This window comes from Urocitellus parryii, chromosome 15 (genome assembly GCF_045843805.1).
Source record: "Urocitellus parryii isolate mUroPar1 chromosome 15, mUroPar1.hap1, whole genome shotgun sequence".
NCBI lineage: Eukaryota > Metazoa > Chordata > Mammalia > Rodentia > Sciuridae > Urocitellus > Urocitellus parryii.
This window is the reverse complement of record NC_135545.1, coordinates 27,872,856-27,887,227: the sequence shown is the minus strand read 5'-3', so window position 1 is coordinate 27,887,227 and position 14,372 is coordinate 27,872,856. Positions and strand designations below refer to the sequence as shown.

The 14,372-nt window shown below is 40.5% G+C and overlaps 1 protein-coding gene across 13 annotated transcripts in view; it reads right to left on the bottom strand.

Moving 5' to 3' along the window:
- Positions 1-4,183: 4,183 nt before the first annotated feature.
- Cyld (CYLD lysine 63 deubiquitinase) overlaps positions 4,184-14,372 on the bottom strand; it is a 72,858-nt gene continuing 62,669 nt past the window's right edge. For all 13 annotated transcript variants that reach the window (XM_026392260.2, XM_077792911.1, XM_077792910.1 and 10 more), the window contains 5 exons: positions 13,171-13,303; positions 11,981-12,089; positions 11,041-11,159; positions 10,564-10,780; positions 4,184-8,846 (listed from right to left, as the gene is read on the bottom strand). In XM_026392260.2, the coding sequence (XP_026248045.1) occupies positions 8,662-8,846; positions 10,564-10,780; positions 11,041-11,159; positions 11,981-12,089; positions 13,171-13,303 (763 nt within the window). In that variant the 3' untranslated portion in view covers positions 4,184-8,661. The remainder of the gene's footprint in view (positions 8,847-10,563; positions 10,781-11,040; positions 11,160-11,980; positions 12,090-13,170; positions 13,304-14,372) is intronic.

The window sequence follows — 14,372 nt, the reverse complement described above, 5'->3', positions numbered from 1 at the left end:
TCGGCTTTGCTGACTTACTGGGGAGCTAGTATCTAGGATATTGTCATAACCCATAATGACCACGAGATGGCGCTGCTGCATTCAGAAGGACAAGATGGCTGAGAAAGTAATCTTAGGAAACAATCTATAGAGCATGACCTGAATATAAGATCATGAAGGCAGAAGAGAGGTGGAAAGTGACATGTTGATTAGATTTGCCACTTTCTCTCAAGTTCATGATGATAATAGTACCACTACTGCTGCTGCGGCTGCTGTTTCTGATGGCTACTATTTAGGGAGGGGTTTTTAAGCACCAGGCACTATGACAAGCACTTCTCAAACACGGTTTCATTTAAAGTTCATAAAAGCCTTATGGGAAGTTCTACGACATCTCCACTTCTAAGAGGAAGCATTATGTGGGAGGCGAGACTGGGACCTCTTGTGCTTTCTCAAAGGAAATGCAGACAGTGATCAGATTCTGGTCAGATCTACAATAGTGAATGGGGTGGTAGCTTCTCTTCACAAAAGGTTGAACGACTTCTTTCATTCAGCAAATATTTGAGCACCTACTTTGTGCCAGGCACTGATCAAGATGCAAAGGAAGGAAAACTGAAGGAATCAGAGAAGGCCCCTGTTTCTGGTGCAGAGCCCACATACCCACATGGTCAGAGGGTCAGGTCCCTAAAAGTGCTTGCAGGGACACTTGAGATGATGTGAGTAGCAAACTGGAACTGCTGCTGGGGCTCATGAGAGCCAATCATTAAATTTTTATGAATGTATGATCCAGTTCTTAAATGCATCCATTATTAAAATTAAATTATATGAACATAAGATTAAATGTTATATTTAAAACAAAGGTAGTAAACACTCAAAATTCTTCACTTCCTAATTATGTCATACCTAATGATTTCATAATTATTTTAGACAATGTTATTTTATACTTTACCATTATCTATGTGAAAGATAAGAAAAGTTGTCCTGTAAAGGGTCACTTAGTAAATAGTTCATGTCGTGCATGTCATAAGGTCTCTGTCACAACCGCTGTATTCTGACCATACAGAGCAAAAGCTGTGCGGTAGCTAGTGCATAAATGAATGGGCGTGAGTATGTTCTAGTAAAATGCTATGAAAACGTTAGACTGGGTTTGATCCATGGGCACCAGTTTGCAGACCTCTGGTCTGTGCCTGGGTCTTCATGTGTATCAAATCTGTTCAATGAAAACCCTGAACACTGATATGAATCCTACTGGGCCTTTTTTCCAAAGATGTCACTTTGGTAGTTTCAATCAGCTGTGGCGTGGGTATTTCTACCACACAATTGGCAAAGGCTACAAATCAGAGCTCCCCGAAACCTGTCACACTTAGTAGCACCCCACTGGCTAAAGTGCTTCAAGGGCTTCTCTGAGGTGCTCCACCAAACAGACATCTGCAACTGTCTGTCCAGAGTAGCCCATCCCACCTGTCAGAGGTGGCCTACAGGCACAGTTTGGAAATGCATAGGAACAAAACATGCTGAAGTTTACAGAGATGGCCAGATATAGTAAAGCACTCATTTGTTTAAAATGCATACACCCCCATATCATCACCCCACCCCACAACTCCAGAGCACCCTCTGTGGTCAACTAGACCAGGCAAGAAGCCAGTCATAGTGGCCCACAGCCTGACTGCATTTATTCCACAGGCTGGTCAGACCTACACCAACTAGCACCCACAAGGTTAGACCGCAGAGGTCACTCTCAGTGTCTCAGATGGTTGGAGAGAGACCGGGAAGGCTACCAGATAGAGTCAACTTCCTAGCCAACTCCTAGGCCCTAATGCAATCGGAAACTACCTCCTCTGGAAAAGACCATGTTTAAAGCAGATTTGGGTGTTATTTGTAAGGGGATGGTCTGACCTCTGAAATTTAAGAACTCTCATAAACCTAGGAAAGTGGTTAGGTTCAAAAAGAGGACAGACTTGCAAATTTGAGCTGCACTTTGTGATGAGAATCCCTGTGCTGTGTCGGTTACCTGATTTTCATGATGCCCAGTTCTAGGTGGCTCACCTAATTGCCCTAATCAGATCCCAGAAATGACCGACTCCCCCACAACAGATCAGCACTGCAAAGCCATCAACCAACCTTGGAGACCCACCCAAACCTGAATGTCCCCAGTTCAGTGCATGGAGGGGAAGGCTGCCGAGGGTCCCCAGAACCCTCCTGCTCCCTTCCTCATCGACCCGGTGGCTGGTTTTGTTTTAGACAACTAAAGCTTGTGATGTGAAATGCATACACATTTTGAAATATTTCCTGATCAAGGACAACAGCACCCGCGTGACACACCTTTATAGCCATCTTGATCGAGTCCTCTTCACAAGTAGGGAAATTTCCATCCTGCTTCCAAACTCACTTCTGCCGTCTCCAGAACACACCCATCATGTTCCCAAGGCCAGTTGACAACAGAGTCTCCACCTCCCATTTGGAGTCTGTCCTGTCTTTTATTGGAACAGAAAGTTCCACCAGGGAATGAGAAGTAGATCCTGTGTCCCTCGGAACACTCCATCTCTCTGACAAGTGGGCCCAGCACTGGCTGCATGTTGGACTAGTGGACGGAGCTCTGACAAATGCCCACCGCCAGCCCCATCATCTGAGATCCCAGGAGGCCCCGGGTGGACACAGCAGTGGCTTCGTGGAAGTCTCTCTGGGTGGATTCAACCCACAACCAGGATCAAGACCCACTGCCCAGGGCAGAGCACCCACGCCATTCAGGGGTAACAAAGGATAACGTGGGCCATCAGGCCCAGACGACAGGCCCGGGTGGCACTAGGGTTCCTCTGGCCAGATGAGCCCTCCTTAGCAGGGACTCATTTGTACTTGACTCTGCCTATCCACAGGTGGGCACATGGTACTATCCCTATCCCACTAATACACCCAAAGAGGAAGCAAGATGGGAATCAATGCAAAAATATAATGACCCTTGAATATGACAAAGAAAATCAATGATGTTTTGTTATCAGCAGGTTTGTTCAGCTATGTTTTTTTTTTTTTTAATAAAAGGCTTACTGAAGGCATTGTTAATGCCAACGTTAATAAGATCAGTCTAGCTTTCCTACCTCGGCAGAGTTAAGTGACATAACGGCCAAGTCATTTCTGAAAGAGATTTGTTGTATCCATTACCTAAAAGATCTGAGAAGAACTTCAGTTCCTATAAGGTCATGTCGTCATTCCTGAGTGTCACAAAACGCTCGACTGTCTCCTTAACAGTGGTGGGGACCAGAACACACCACCCCACAGTAAACAGCTCTGGGCCGTGTTCACAGGTGAGGACATGAAGCACGGGAGGAACAACTGCTGGTTGGCATGGCTTTGAGGCGGGTGGGAACTGCGTTTTACTTAGGCTCAGAGCTTGGAAATGCCAAATAGACCGAGGAAGCACACAACTCCTGGGGCCGGGCACAGCTCCCAGACAGGACGAGCATCGACAGCAGAGGTTTGATGAGGACAGATGTGCCCAGGTACAGCCCTTCCCAGAGGAACCAGCCATGCTGTCGCCAAGCAGACGTGGAGGAAGAGACCCACCTGCGGCCTTCCCATCACCGTGACCATTCCCCAAAGAATTCAAGGAAAAGGAACCATAAAAATTTCATTTTAATGATACAGAAATAGTATATAGTACATTTCTTTCCACAGCAGCACTTCATTCATCTCTAAAAAATTTAACAAAATTAAGGCTAAATCAGAGCAATCTGATAGTAAAGGGATATTTTATGTGGTGTTTTTCTTAAAGAATGTTTTCATAAATACAGGACATTCTTCAGGCAAAAAAAAAAAATGTTGAACAGGATACTGGAAATGGAAATGCAGTAGGAAATGGGCTCCTTTGCACCAACCCTCTGCTAACCACGACACCCTGGGAAGTTTGGGGGTTTCAATGAATGTCTGTGGTACGATGCTGACTGTCCAGTGCTGAAATCCCACAGCTCAAGGCCTATAATAAAAACCAAGACCGCTGGGTCCCCAGCACAGTCCCTCTAGAATAAACAAAGGGTGGAAGAGGACAGCATTTAGGAGCACAAAAGACTTGTACCTGAAGCCACAGTGCTCGGGAAGATGGCCCTCCACCACCAGCCCAGGGCCAGGAAACCCACTGAGGCTCTTTACCTGGGCTGGAATCCCGCATTCACCATGATCTGGGAGGACTCTATTTCTCTGCCAGCTCTTTGCTATGTTTTCTTTTTTTTTTTTTTTTTTTTTTTTTTTTTGGTACTAGGGATTTAACTCGGGAGCTTTACCCCTGAGCTACATCTACAGTCCTTTTTATTTTTTATTTTGAGACAGGATCTCACTAAGTTGCTGAAGGCCTCACTAAATTGCTGAGGCTGGCTTTGAACTTGCAGTCCTCCTGCCTCAGCCTCCCAAGTCACTGGATTATGGGCGTGCACCACCACACCTGGCACACCACTGCTTTAGGACCCAAGAGAAGCCCATCAGCTGTTCTAGGATTTACAGTCAGATGAAGAGGCCCCTTCCTCCTGTTCTTCCCCACAGTAGGACATCTAAAAGGAAGATAAGGGAGAGACAAATGTCCTGCAGAAGCCTGGCTCTCTGGAGTCTAGAGACAAGTCTAGACAAGAGGGGCAATCTTGAGAGCCACAGAACCCTGCCTTCCAGTGGCCCTGTGCACGTCTGTTATTAGGGCTTCACCTCTTCCCTTCTCCACCCCGTCTGCTGCACATGGTTTCCATTTTAACACCCTCTTCCCTCCCACCAGACCCCACCACTCCACACACACACTGGTTTTAGGGAATTCAAAGACTTTCAATGATGGAGAGTTAGTGGTGGTGTCTGCATGACCAATCCTTAGGGGAGGCGGCCTTGTTTTTTATTATAGGCCTTAGCCTCTCCTTTTTTTAACAAGGACATCTTACTTTATAATAAAAGGACCCTGCCCCACAGAAAAATCTTCCCATGTCATTTTAAAATTTTCATCATAAAGAAGCAGAGAACAACAAATGATGTAATTGTTTTTAACTTTACATAAGAATTTCATTTTTCTATTTCTTTGGCTCCCAGAGCCTCAATTTCCCCTAAAGAAATAAAACGAAAGGAAAATGTCCAGATAAATAACATTAGATATGCTTTTAAGACTTGTATTCCAAAGACTGCTAAAACCCCTAGGTTGAGGTACACACACTAAAATGCATTTCTTACATAAGCCATATGTAAACACTGATAAATATGATTAATATTCAATTACTCACATTTATGTAGAATGATTAATACTACAGCATTACATGATCCCATAATCACAAAAAGATAAGGGACCTTTGAGGTCTTCCACTTCAGTGATTTCCAACCTGACTGGTCACCTGGTCATCAGGTTCACCTGATAAGCTTCCAACAACAGTTTCCCAGCCCTGGCATGAGGAGTCACATCCAGTCGGCATAGCCTGGGACCTGGGAATTTTTGTTTTCTTATTTTTTACTACAAAATTCAAAATCATAACCGTCTCATTATCCAGAGGAAGAAACTAAAGCTCAAGAAATCAGGATGTCTAAGGCTACAGAGCAAGAACAGAGAAAGGACCCAGGTGTCTTGTCCCCTAGCCTTCTGCCTGCCCGTCACACCACATTGTCTCTCCTACAACCCTCAAACTTAAGCTAAGAACAATTAATAGCTGTCCTGCTGCTGAAGTCAGATGACAAGCTGTTTGAGGACAGGGACGGGGCCTCACGCACCCTATGACACAATCCTAGGCACCTAATCAATGTCCCATAAATACTGTTGGTGGCAGTCACTCAGCTAAGGCCTCATATTGAATAATTCTCCACTCACATCTCTGTCTCCAATCATCCAAATAGATGCAAAATAACCTAGAAGGATATTGAGATCCAGCCAATCCCCCTGAACAGGGGAATAACTCCTGGATTTATGAAGAGGACACATTTAAACAACCAGGAATCTGAGTGACAATATAAGTGCCATAAGATTAATCACTGTCTCATGCTTATTCTCAAATGACATATATGAAAAAATAAATGAAACTAAGGGATAGGAATTACCTAAGCATTTGACAAATACAAGTTACAAAAATCCTAAACTGTTCTAAGGAGAAAATTCTTATCACAACTGTATTATGCTGATTTTTGTTACTGTTTCTTCTGTTTTCCCAGTCTTAGGAGACATTCTTTTATGGATGGAGTCAGACTCCTTTATAAAGCTGATAATGAGGGATGGGATACACTTAGCCTCTATATTATTAACATGGTTACTTCTCTCTCTCCCTCATCTATAAACACACACACACACACACACACACACACACACACACACACACTTATTTGGACATGGAGGAACTTGTTATATTTTCTATTTGTTAACTATGGATCATGAACCATGTTATAAATAGATGATTCTGCTATGTTGTAATTTTGAACGTAGATCTGATAAGAAAAAAGGCTAATTGAAACATTTAATGTCTAAGGAAATATTAAGGACTTAAGACTGAAAATGAAAAAAAACCAACAGGCACATCAGCGGTCTCTGCCCTGACTGTGCCCGCGACAAACCACGGTCTGCTGAAACAGGAACCAGAAGGGCGGGAAGAGACAGGTAGGGAAGAAGCTCCCAGCTGGCCCCACGGCTCTCAGGAGCAAGGCAAGAACCCAGCCTCCCCTGCTAGTGCTGGTCCCTGGTACCCGTTACTGCATGCTGGCTCCCAAGTGACACTAAAGGATGTTCAGCTCCACTTACAGAAGATGCTGGGACCAATTATGGACGAGGACCTTCCCACTTAAAGGAGCCTCCACCCCCACGCTATGAAACTATGCAAGCACCCAAACAAGCCTTCAATCTTCTACCTTGCAAGCCGGGCCCTGGGTCTTCCTTAGCTTGGATTTTCCACTAGAGCTGTTAATCAGTCTCACCTGGATATAGAGTCCTACCCATTCTTCCTACCCAGGACCTTTCAGAATCATGCCAATAGGCTCTTTCATCCATTTCTTCATCCAATGCATGTTTGTTACAGGGTGACTGAACTGCTCAAAGCTGGAAGACAGCTTGGTCACTGCACCCACAACCCTCACTCAGCCCAGGGTGATGCCAGCAGGGCCAGCCAGCAGGGCTCCTCAGCCTCTGTGCCTCCTCCAGTCGTCACCTCATCCTGACCGAAGCACGCAGCCGTACAAAGCCTTGTGCAAAACGTATAGACGTCTTCATTAAGAAATGAAGACGATTCTGTACCTTCTTAGAACTTATAAAGATAACAGACACAGCAAGATGGAATGATGAAACTAAAAGGTAAAATGCCTTTTAAAAAGCTAACTGCATGGTTGGTAAGGACTCCATTTTTTGACATTAAGCATTTTATAAAGTCATATGCTATGTACACATGACATCTTTTCTGTCTTTCTGCAAGAAAAGGAAGTTGTCCCAGAAAAACAAACACCACAAAAGAACACTCAGAGAATACACATTCCACAGTATTAACATTTATAATCTATTGTTCTAGTCTACAACATCCACTGTGGTCTACACACACTATGGAAAGTACCCAAGAAAACATCCATTTTCTACTTAATTAATCAGAAGGAGGATAAAGCTATAAAGCTGCTGCTAATTTGCAATAAAATATGATTAATAACTGTCACTATCTCAAGTGAAACCAAACTGAACTAAGTGTGACTGATCAAACTTAAAAAATAACTATCTTATTTAAATAGAGATTTATTTAAAATAACCTCTTAAATATTTAAAATAATAGAGGTTTAAATGTCTAATAATGTCTCCGGGGAAGTGTTAATGAGTAATTCTATAGGCCAATTTTATTTTCTTATAGACTATATAATTGTATAGCAATACATAATTTACTTATCATTCCAATCCTTTCATAAAATTTATCATTCTCTGTTCCATAAAATAGAATCTCACACACACACACACACACACACACACACACACACACACACACACGCAGCCTGTTTGTTGACAGTTATTCCTGTGACTATAGAGCTTCAACTGACTACTCTAATCCTCCAAGAAAATTACATCCAAAAATGGACATTTTATGACAGAATCACTCACTGATCTCAAAAACAGAACAAATAGAAAACAACACCACTAAGGGAATCTCAGTATTCTCTGACCACTATTGCAGAAACACGGAAACGCAGCAGATTGCAGACATGCAAGAATCAGCACTGCATAGGAAAGAATTAACAAGTCAACTCAGTACGGCTTTAACAACTGGATTGAAAGTAGACTCTTAATAAAACCAAATTATTTCTTCCTCAAGGCATCTGATAGCTACAAAGGAAAAATGATTTCATATCCTTGGTCCATAAAGAAGAAACATTTATTTACAGTCTCAATGGACTAAAATAGGTTTAAAGTGTCACAATTAAAATTTTATGCTTCCAAAAAATACCATATGATCAATGCACTTAACTTAAAGCTTCAGATAATAATAACTTCATTTAGATTTCTTAAAAAACCAACACAAACGTACTTTCTAGAGTGCAAAATGCTTCTTATTAAATACTTCAGAAACACAAAAGCAGTTGATTTGGAAACACATGAATCCTTTTCTGAAGACCATCTCCACAAAGACACCCACTGCCGGCAATGGGCGCTGAACGGAAGCCCCAGCGAGGAGGAGCCACCCTGGAATGTACGCGCGGCCTCTTCAGCTCTCCAGAGGACCACGGCTACTTGTACAAGCTCATGGTTGGACTCTGGTACATGCACATATAGGCATCACAAAGAAGTCTGCGTGCACAGCCTTGGATTCTTCTGGAGTCCAAGGAATGCAGATCCTCCGGAGACATCTTCAAGTATTCTCCCACCTCTGGGCAGGGCGTCACTTGAGGAATGTTGAAGCCGTTCTGACCTCCTAAGAGAAAGAGAAAGAGAAAGAACTTTCTTAGGGCAGTGAGGTTCCAGACCCTCCCTGCCCCACCAAAACAAGTCAGCAGTCCTAGAATAGAGCAGACTGACTTTCAGCTTCTGAACAGCGAACTTCTGATTTCTAGAAGTGAGAGCTCCTTTAATGTGACAGCTTTCTCATCTCAGCATCTGAAAGGATTCTGAGGCCACAGTGAATTAAACTGGTGAAAACACAGGTAATCCTGAAAAGATCCTACAACCTAATTTCCAGGATTCTCTCCTCTTCAGTTATTCAGGGAACAGTGTGATCTATACGTATGAGCACAGCGTTCAGCTCTTCACATTTCCATAACCCTCCCAGACAGGAGCACCCCGGCATGCTTACCAAGAGTCTGTCCAATTTGAGCAGATCTACTAAAATGAACACATTTACATTTCCTTATATCTTCAAAATGTATTTGCATACCTTTGGTACAGTTTGTTTTGAATATTATCAATCTGTGCGTGAAGATGCTCTGATTTAGGAAAAAGCTCTTCCAGTTTAATAAAAAAAAAAAAAAAATTCTCCTGATGCTTTTCCTGTGCTTTTGAGTCACACTGTTAAGGGCAAATGTTAACTGCACATTTACAGAGGGGCTAGGCTGCACCCAGCAGCTGAGAGCCGAGCCAAGGTGGAGAACTGTTCATCTAGAGCCTGGGCCTCTTGTCAAGAGGCTGTCACTGGTGGCATCTAATGTTATTAGAGAGCCACCAGAAGATGGGGACCAGGGCTTGAGAGAGTGGCTAAAGGAAGACTGAGGGGTAAGAAGAACGAAGGGACCTGGATGTCACACTCACTTCCCAGCCTTGCCTAGGACGACCTTCCTGTAAGCTCCAGGCCAGCAGCTGGTAGCTCTTTTGACAACTATTTCACTCCTGCTGCCTCCTCAAGCCTCTGGCACTCAGGTGTGTACCCAATGATGACTGAGTGCCCTAGCAAATGACCCAGAAAGCTCAGCTGCTCCCCACTTCAGGGTGAAACATGGTACATACAGAACAGGCTTCCTTCAGCAAAGAGGGTATTTACTTCTGCTCTTAACTTTTGCCATTTGGAAGAAAATATACAGTAGTGTATCAAAAAAAAAAAACCCACCATAATTATGAGATCAGAAAGACTGAGCTAAATACAAGTTATCTACCTTTAGGAACCTTAAAACTCAGCTTTTCTTCTTTTTTTTTCCATTTTTATTGGTACCTCATAGTTGTACATAATAGTGAGACTTCTTGTTACATATTCATGCATTTACACAATATAACAACATAATTTGGCCAATTTCATTTCTTAGGGAAAGGGGCAAAATTTAGATTTCATATCAAATAACTGCAATTGCTCCCATCTTGCAAGAATTTGGATAGAATGACTAATGTATTCCCAGAGAACTTGTCAGTAAGAGCTCAATAAATGGTTACTAGCTTTATTAAAAAATGAAAGGAAGCAAAAAATAAAATCTTTCAGTCCTAAAATAAGAATTTTAAGATTCTTTAATACAGACCATATGCATGGCCAATTATTACAACAATGTCATTCCTTAGTTTAAGCAGCAGAGCTGTTATTTAAGTCATTAACATATTCCTGAAAGGATTTTCTCACAAAATATCTTACAACTCAGAAGAGGCTATCCCACCATGAGCCATTCCCCTGCACACTAACAGGCTGCACACAAGGAAGAAGGTGTTTTAAATACCATCCCGATCCGCCATGCTGTCAAAGAAGAGCCAGGCAGAATCGTCCTTTCCGTACTTCACAAAAGCAACATAGTGGCTTGTTTCTATGCAGAGAACAGCAAATAATTCCATCTTCTGGCAGGGGATGCAGCCATGTCTCCAGTCCCAGTCAGGTAAATCTTTGGGAAGTGACACGGGGTTATATTTGTGATTCAACCTCTTGGGATGAAGATGGACCTAAAATTGACCATGAAAGAATGGCATGAGTGCACCTTGCTTCATGTTTCAAGTGATGGATTCACTTCTCTTGATGACATCCTGATAAACAGCCACCAAGTGCTTCACAGCAAGTCAACAGAGGAGGCAAAAACAATATCATTTTATTATGGATTTTTAAAGTTAATCATGACCTTTAAAAGGGCTTTTCAGAACCTGAAACCTGTTTTCAACTACAAATACCTTAAGGTTCCACATTCATTAAAAAAAGGCAAACTTACTTGAGTGTTGCAGGTTTTACAGAACTGCTTGATCTTTCCTGCTGAGATGTCGGGGTCGTCATAGCATTCTCTGCACTCATACATGGCAAGCCCGCCACAGATCCGGCACTGCCTGGGAGCTGAGGCATGGGGAGAGGGAAGGGAGTGGAGGGGCCTTTAACACATGCATTCTTTCATGAAAAATGTTAAAAAGAAGAACTATGCATTAAAAAAGACAATAAGGGCTTCAAAAAGTCTCTCTCTCCCATTCTCTTAAACTTTAACTAGATTTTCTTCGATTTGGAATATCTTTTGAGACATTTTCTTTGACCAGATAACATTTTTTAAGATAATATATTCTAAGGTGCTTTCCTCTCTGGTTATAAAACATCATTTAATGAAAATTCAAAAATACAAAGAAGTGTGAAGAAGAAAACAGAAGGCATCTATATTTTAGTTAGCAAGGGATAACCACTGTTGATATGATGGATTTTCACTAATAATTTTACATATGAATAGTTACAAATCTGCACATTGGTGGTGTTTATATAGACACATATCTGCATAGGCTTCTCTTGTAGAAACTAATGTAACTACCTTTTCACCTGATACTACACCAGGACCATTTGTATACACACTGGTCTTCAAAAAGAGAATTTTAGTGGCAGAAAGTTTCATTGTATAGATATACAATTCATTTAACTACTCCCTTCATATTAATATTTAGGTTGTGACTAATTTTTTAATCCTATTACAATAAGAATATCTATATATAATATGTTTACTTTCATCTCTGATTATTTTTTGAAATAAATTTCAAGAACTAAAATTTCTGGCTTAGTGTGTCCAAACTCTTCAGATTCTGGATTACAGCTTTTAGAAGTATTATATCTACCACTAATGAGAATGACCTGACAATTTCTTAAAAAGGAAAACAAACAAACAGCAATCTTATACTTACTGTCTTCAAGTAAATCTGTTATATTTAATTCCAGAGAAGGAAAAATTTTTTTAAATAGTTTAAAGTCTTTTCCAAATCGAGGCATCTGAATAATTAGACATGATGGTGCCTTAAAAGAAATACATATTTTTAGAAATCAAAATGCTAAAAAACAATTTTCCCTATGAAACTGAAATAGTCCTAGCTGTCAAACTAAGCAGTGATTGTTGCCATGATGCTGGTGGCCTGTAAAACTGGATGCACAGGTGAATGTGGAGTGGCTCATACATGAGTGGACACAGAGCAGCAAAATACCAGCCACAAGTCTTCACAAAGTCCCCAGCCACAAGACACACCCACTCCAAGAGGTCAGGGAGCAACAACCTCAGGTGCCAAATAATACAGTGACTATAGTGCCATTTAACTCTAGGTTCATATTTAATCAAAGTTTTAGAGAAAGAGGTTTTTTTTTTCCTTTCAAATATAATACAGAAACAGTCTTCAGAAGGATGAGATTCCTTAAAAATAAATACCTATGGCTATTAAGATTTAATCAAAACATCTGTTCAGAGATGAATACAATAAAAAATAAGCCATAAGCACACACTACTAACATCATAAGAATACTCATAGTAAAAAAAAACAAAACTGATTTTTATCACTTGTTCATTAACAACCCAACGTAAATGAATTTGTTGACACTGCCTCTTAATGTAGAGAAAATAAATATTCCCTTTTTTAATATAATTGAATAATATGCTCAGGTAAAATGACAATTATTTTTTAAAAATCAATGTTTCTTTGCATTAAACTATATAAAAAGTATTCAAGTTACAAATCAGCATCATGTTTTCTTTGGCAACAAAAATCTAAAAAGTTCAATCTTTAGTCTAAAGAATTTTCTATAAGGACAAAGTTGAAATAATGTACATTTTTTAAAATTTGTGCCTTTTTTTTTTAACATTTATTTATTTATTTTTTTCGTTATCGGCAGACACAACATCTTTGTTGGTATGTGGTGCTGAGGATCGAACCCGGGCCGCACGCATGCCAGACGAGCGTGCTACCACTTGAGCCACATCCCCAACCAAATTTGTGCTTTTTTTAACAAAGTGTGTTTCAAACTATTCTTGGTTAAAATCATAGACATTGAATCTACCAGTAGTCTTAAGAATCCATCACATAAAACACAGTGAGTGGGTGTTACTAACCTCTGCAAATTTCAGGTTACTGTTGATAAAAGACCATTCTAACAATTGCTGTATTGTAGGAACACCAACTTTCTCATTTTTTTCCATAAAAATTTGATAGAAGTAACAATCTTGTACTTTTTGACCGGCTGATCTAAAAGCACACAGAAAAAAATATGTACTTTATTATTAAATGCTTAAATCAGAGTAAATATGTACTTTATTATTAAATGCTTAAATCAGAATGTAAATTCATTCCAATAGGATTTAAGAACAAAAGAATGTGAAAGGGATGGTATGGCTTTGCGTAGTCCTGACAACAGAGGAAAAGACAGCAACTCGGTTGACCTAAATGTAATAATGCAGCAGACCTTTAAATGATTTCTTGTCTTAATTTTATATTCAAAAGTTCTCTTGATGACCAAGAGAAAATCATGAAATAACATCGCCAGTCAAGAAACACTGTGTGAACAATAGCCAGAAGCTAAAATCATTTAGTTTACCATCCAAATTCAGCATTCAGCAAACTACACTTAATGCTTAAAACAAGACAATAAATTCTTTCGTATCTAAGACAGACTCTTAGAAGACCTTCTAGACAAAACTTAACTTTTTCTTTTTCTTTTTTTTTTAATAGATAAGAATATTAACTTACCAGCAGATCAAGGTATGGAACCCAGGGGTGCTAGCAACTATTTATCACATTCTTTCTGCTAGAGCAGGCTGACTCTTTAGAGGGTCACTCATTTATTCAGTAAATGCCAAGTAAGAACATGCAATATGCCAACCACAGAGGAACCCTTATATTGAGCATTTTCCCTTCTAAATATTTTACTACAGAATGCCATTAATCTGTAAGACTAACTCTATCAAAAGGATTAATAATCTTTAAGTTTACTATTAACTTTTTTAAAGAATTTCTGAGTTTAGAGTAAGACTATTTTTTTCAAGATACATATATCTAGATTTCAAAAATTTTAAGAAAAAATATTAACATAGTCTTCATAATAAAACATCAGCAATTCAGAGACCAGCCTGCAGAAACCTTCCACTTCCAGTGGGAAGTGGCAGCACATGCCTATAATCCCATCAACCGAGGAGGCTAGGGTAGGAGGATCACAAGTTCGAGACTAGCATCAGCAACTTGGTGAGACTCTGTCTCAAAATAAAAACAAAAAGGGCTTTAGATGTTGCTCAGTGATAGTGCACCCTGGGTTCAATCC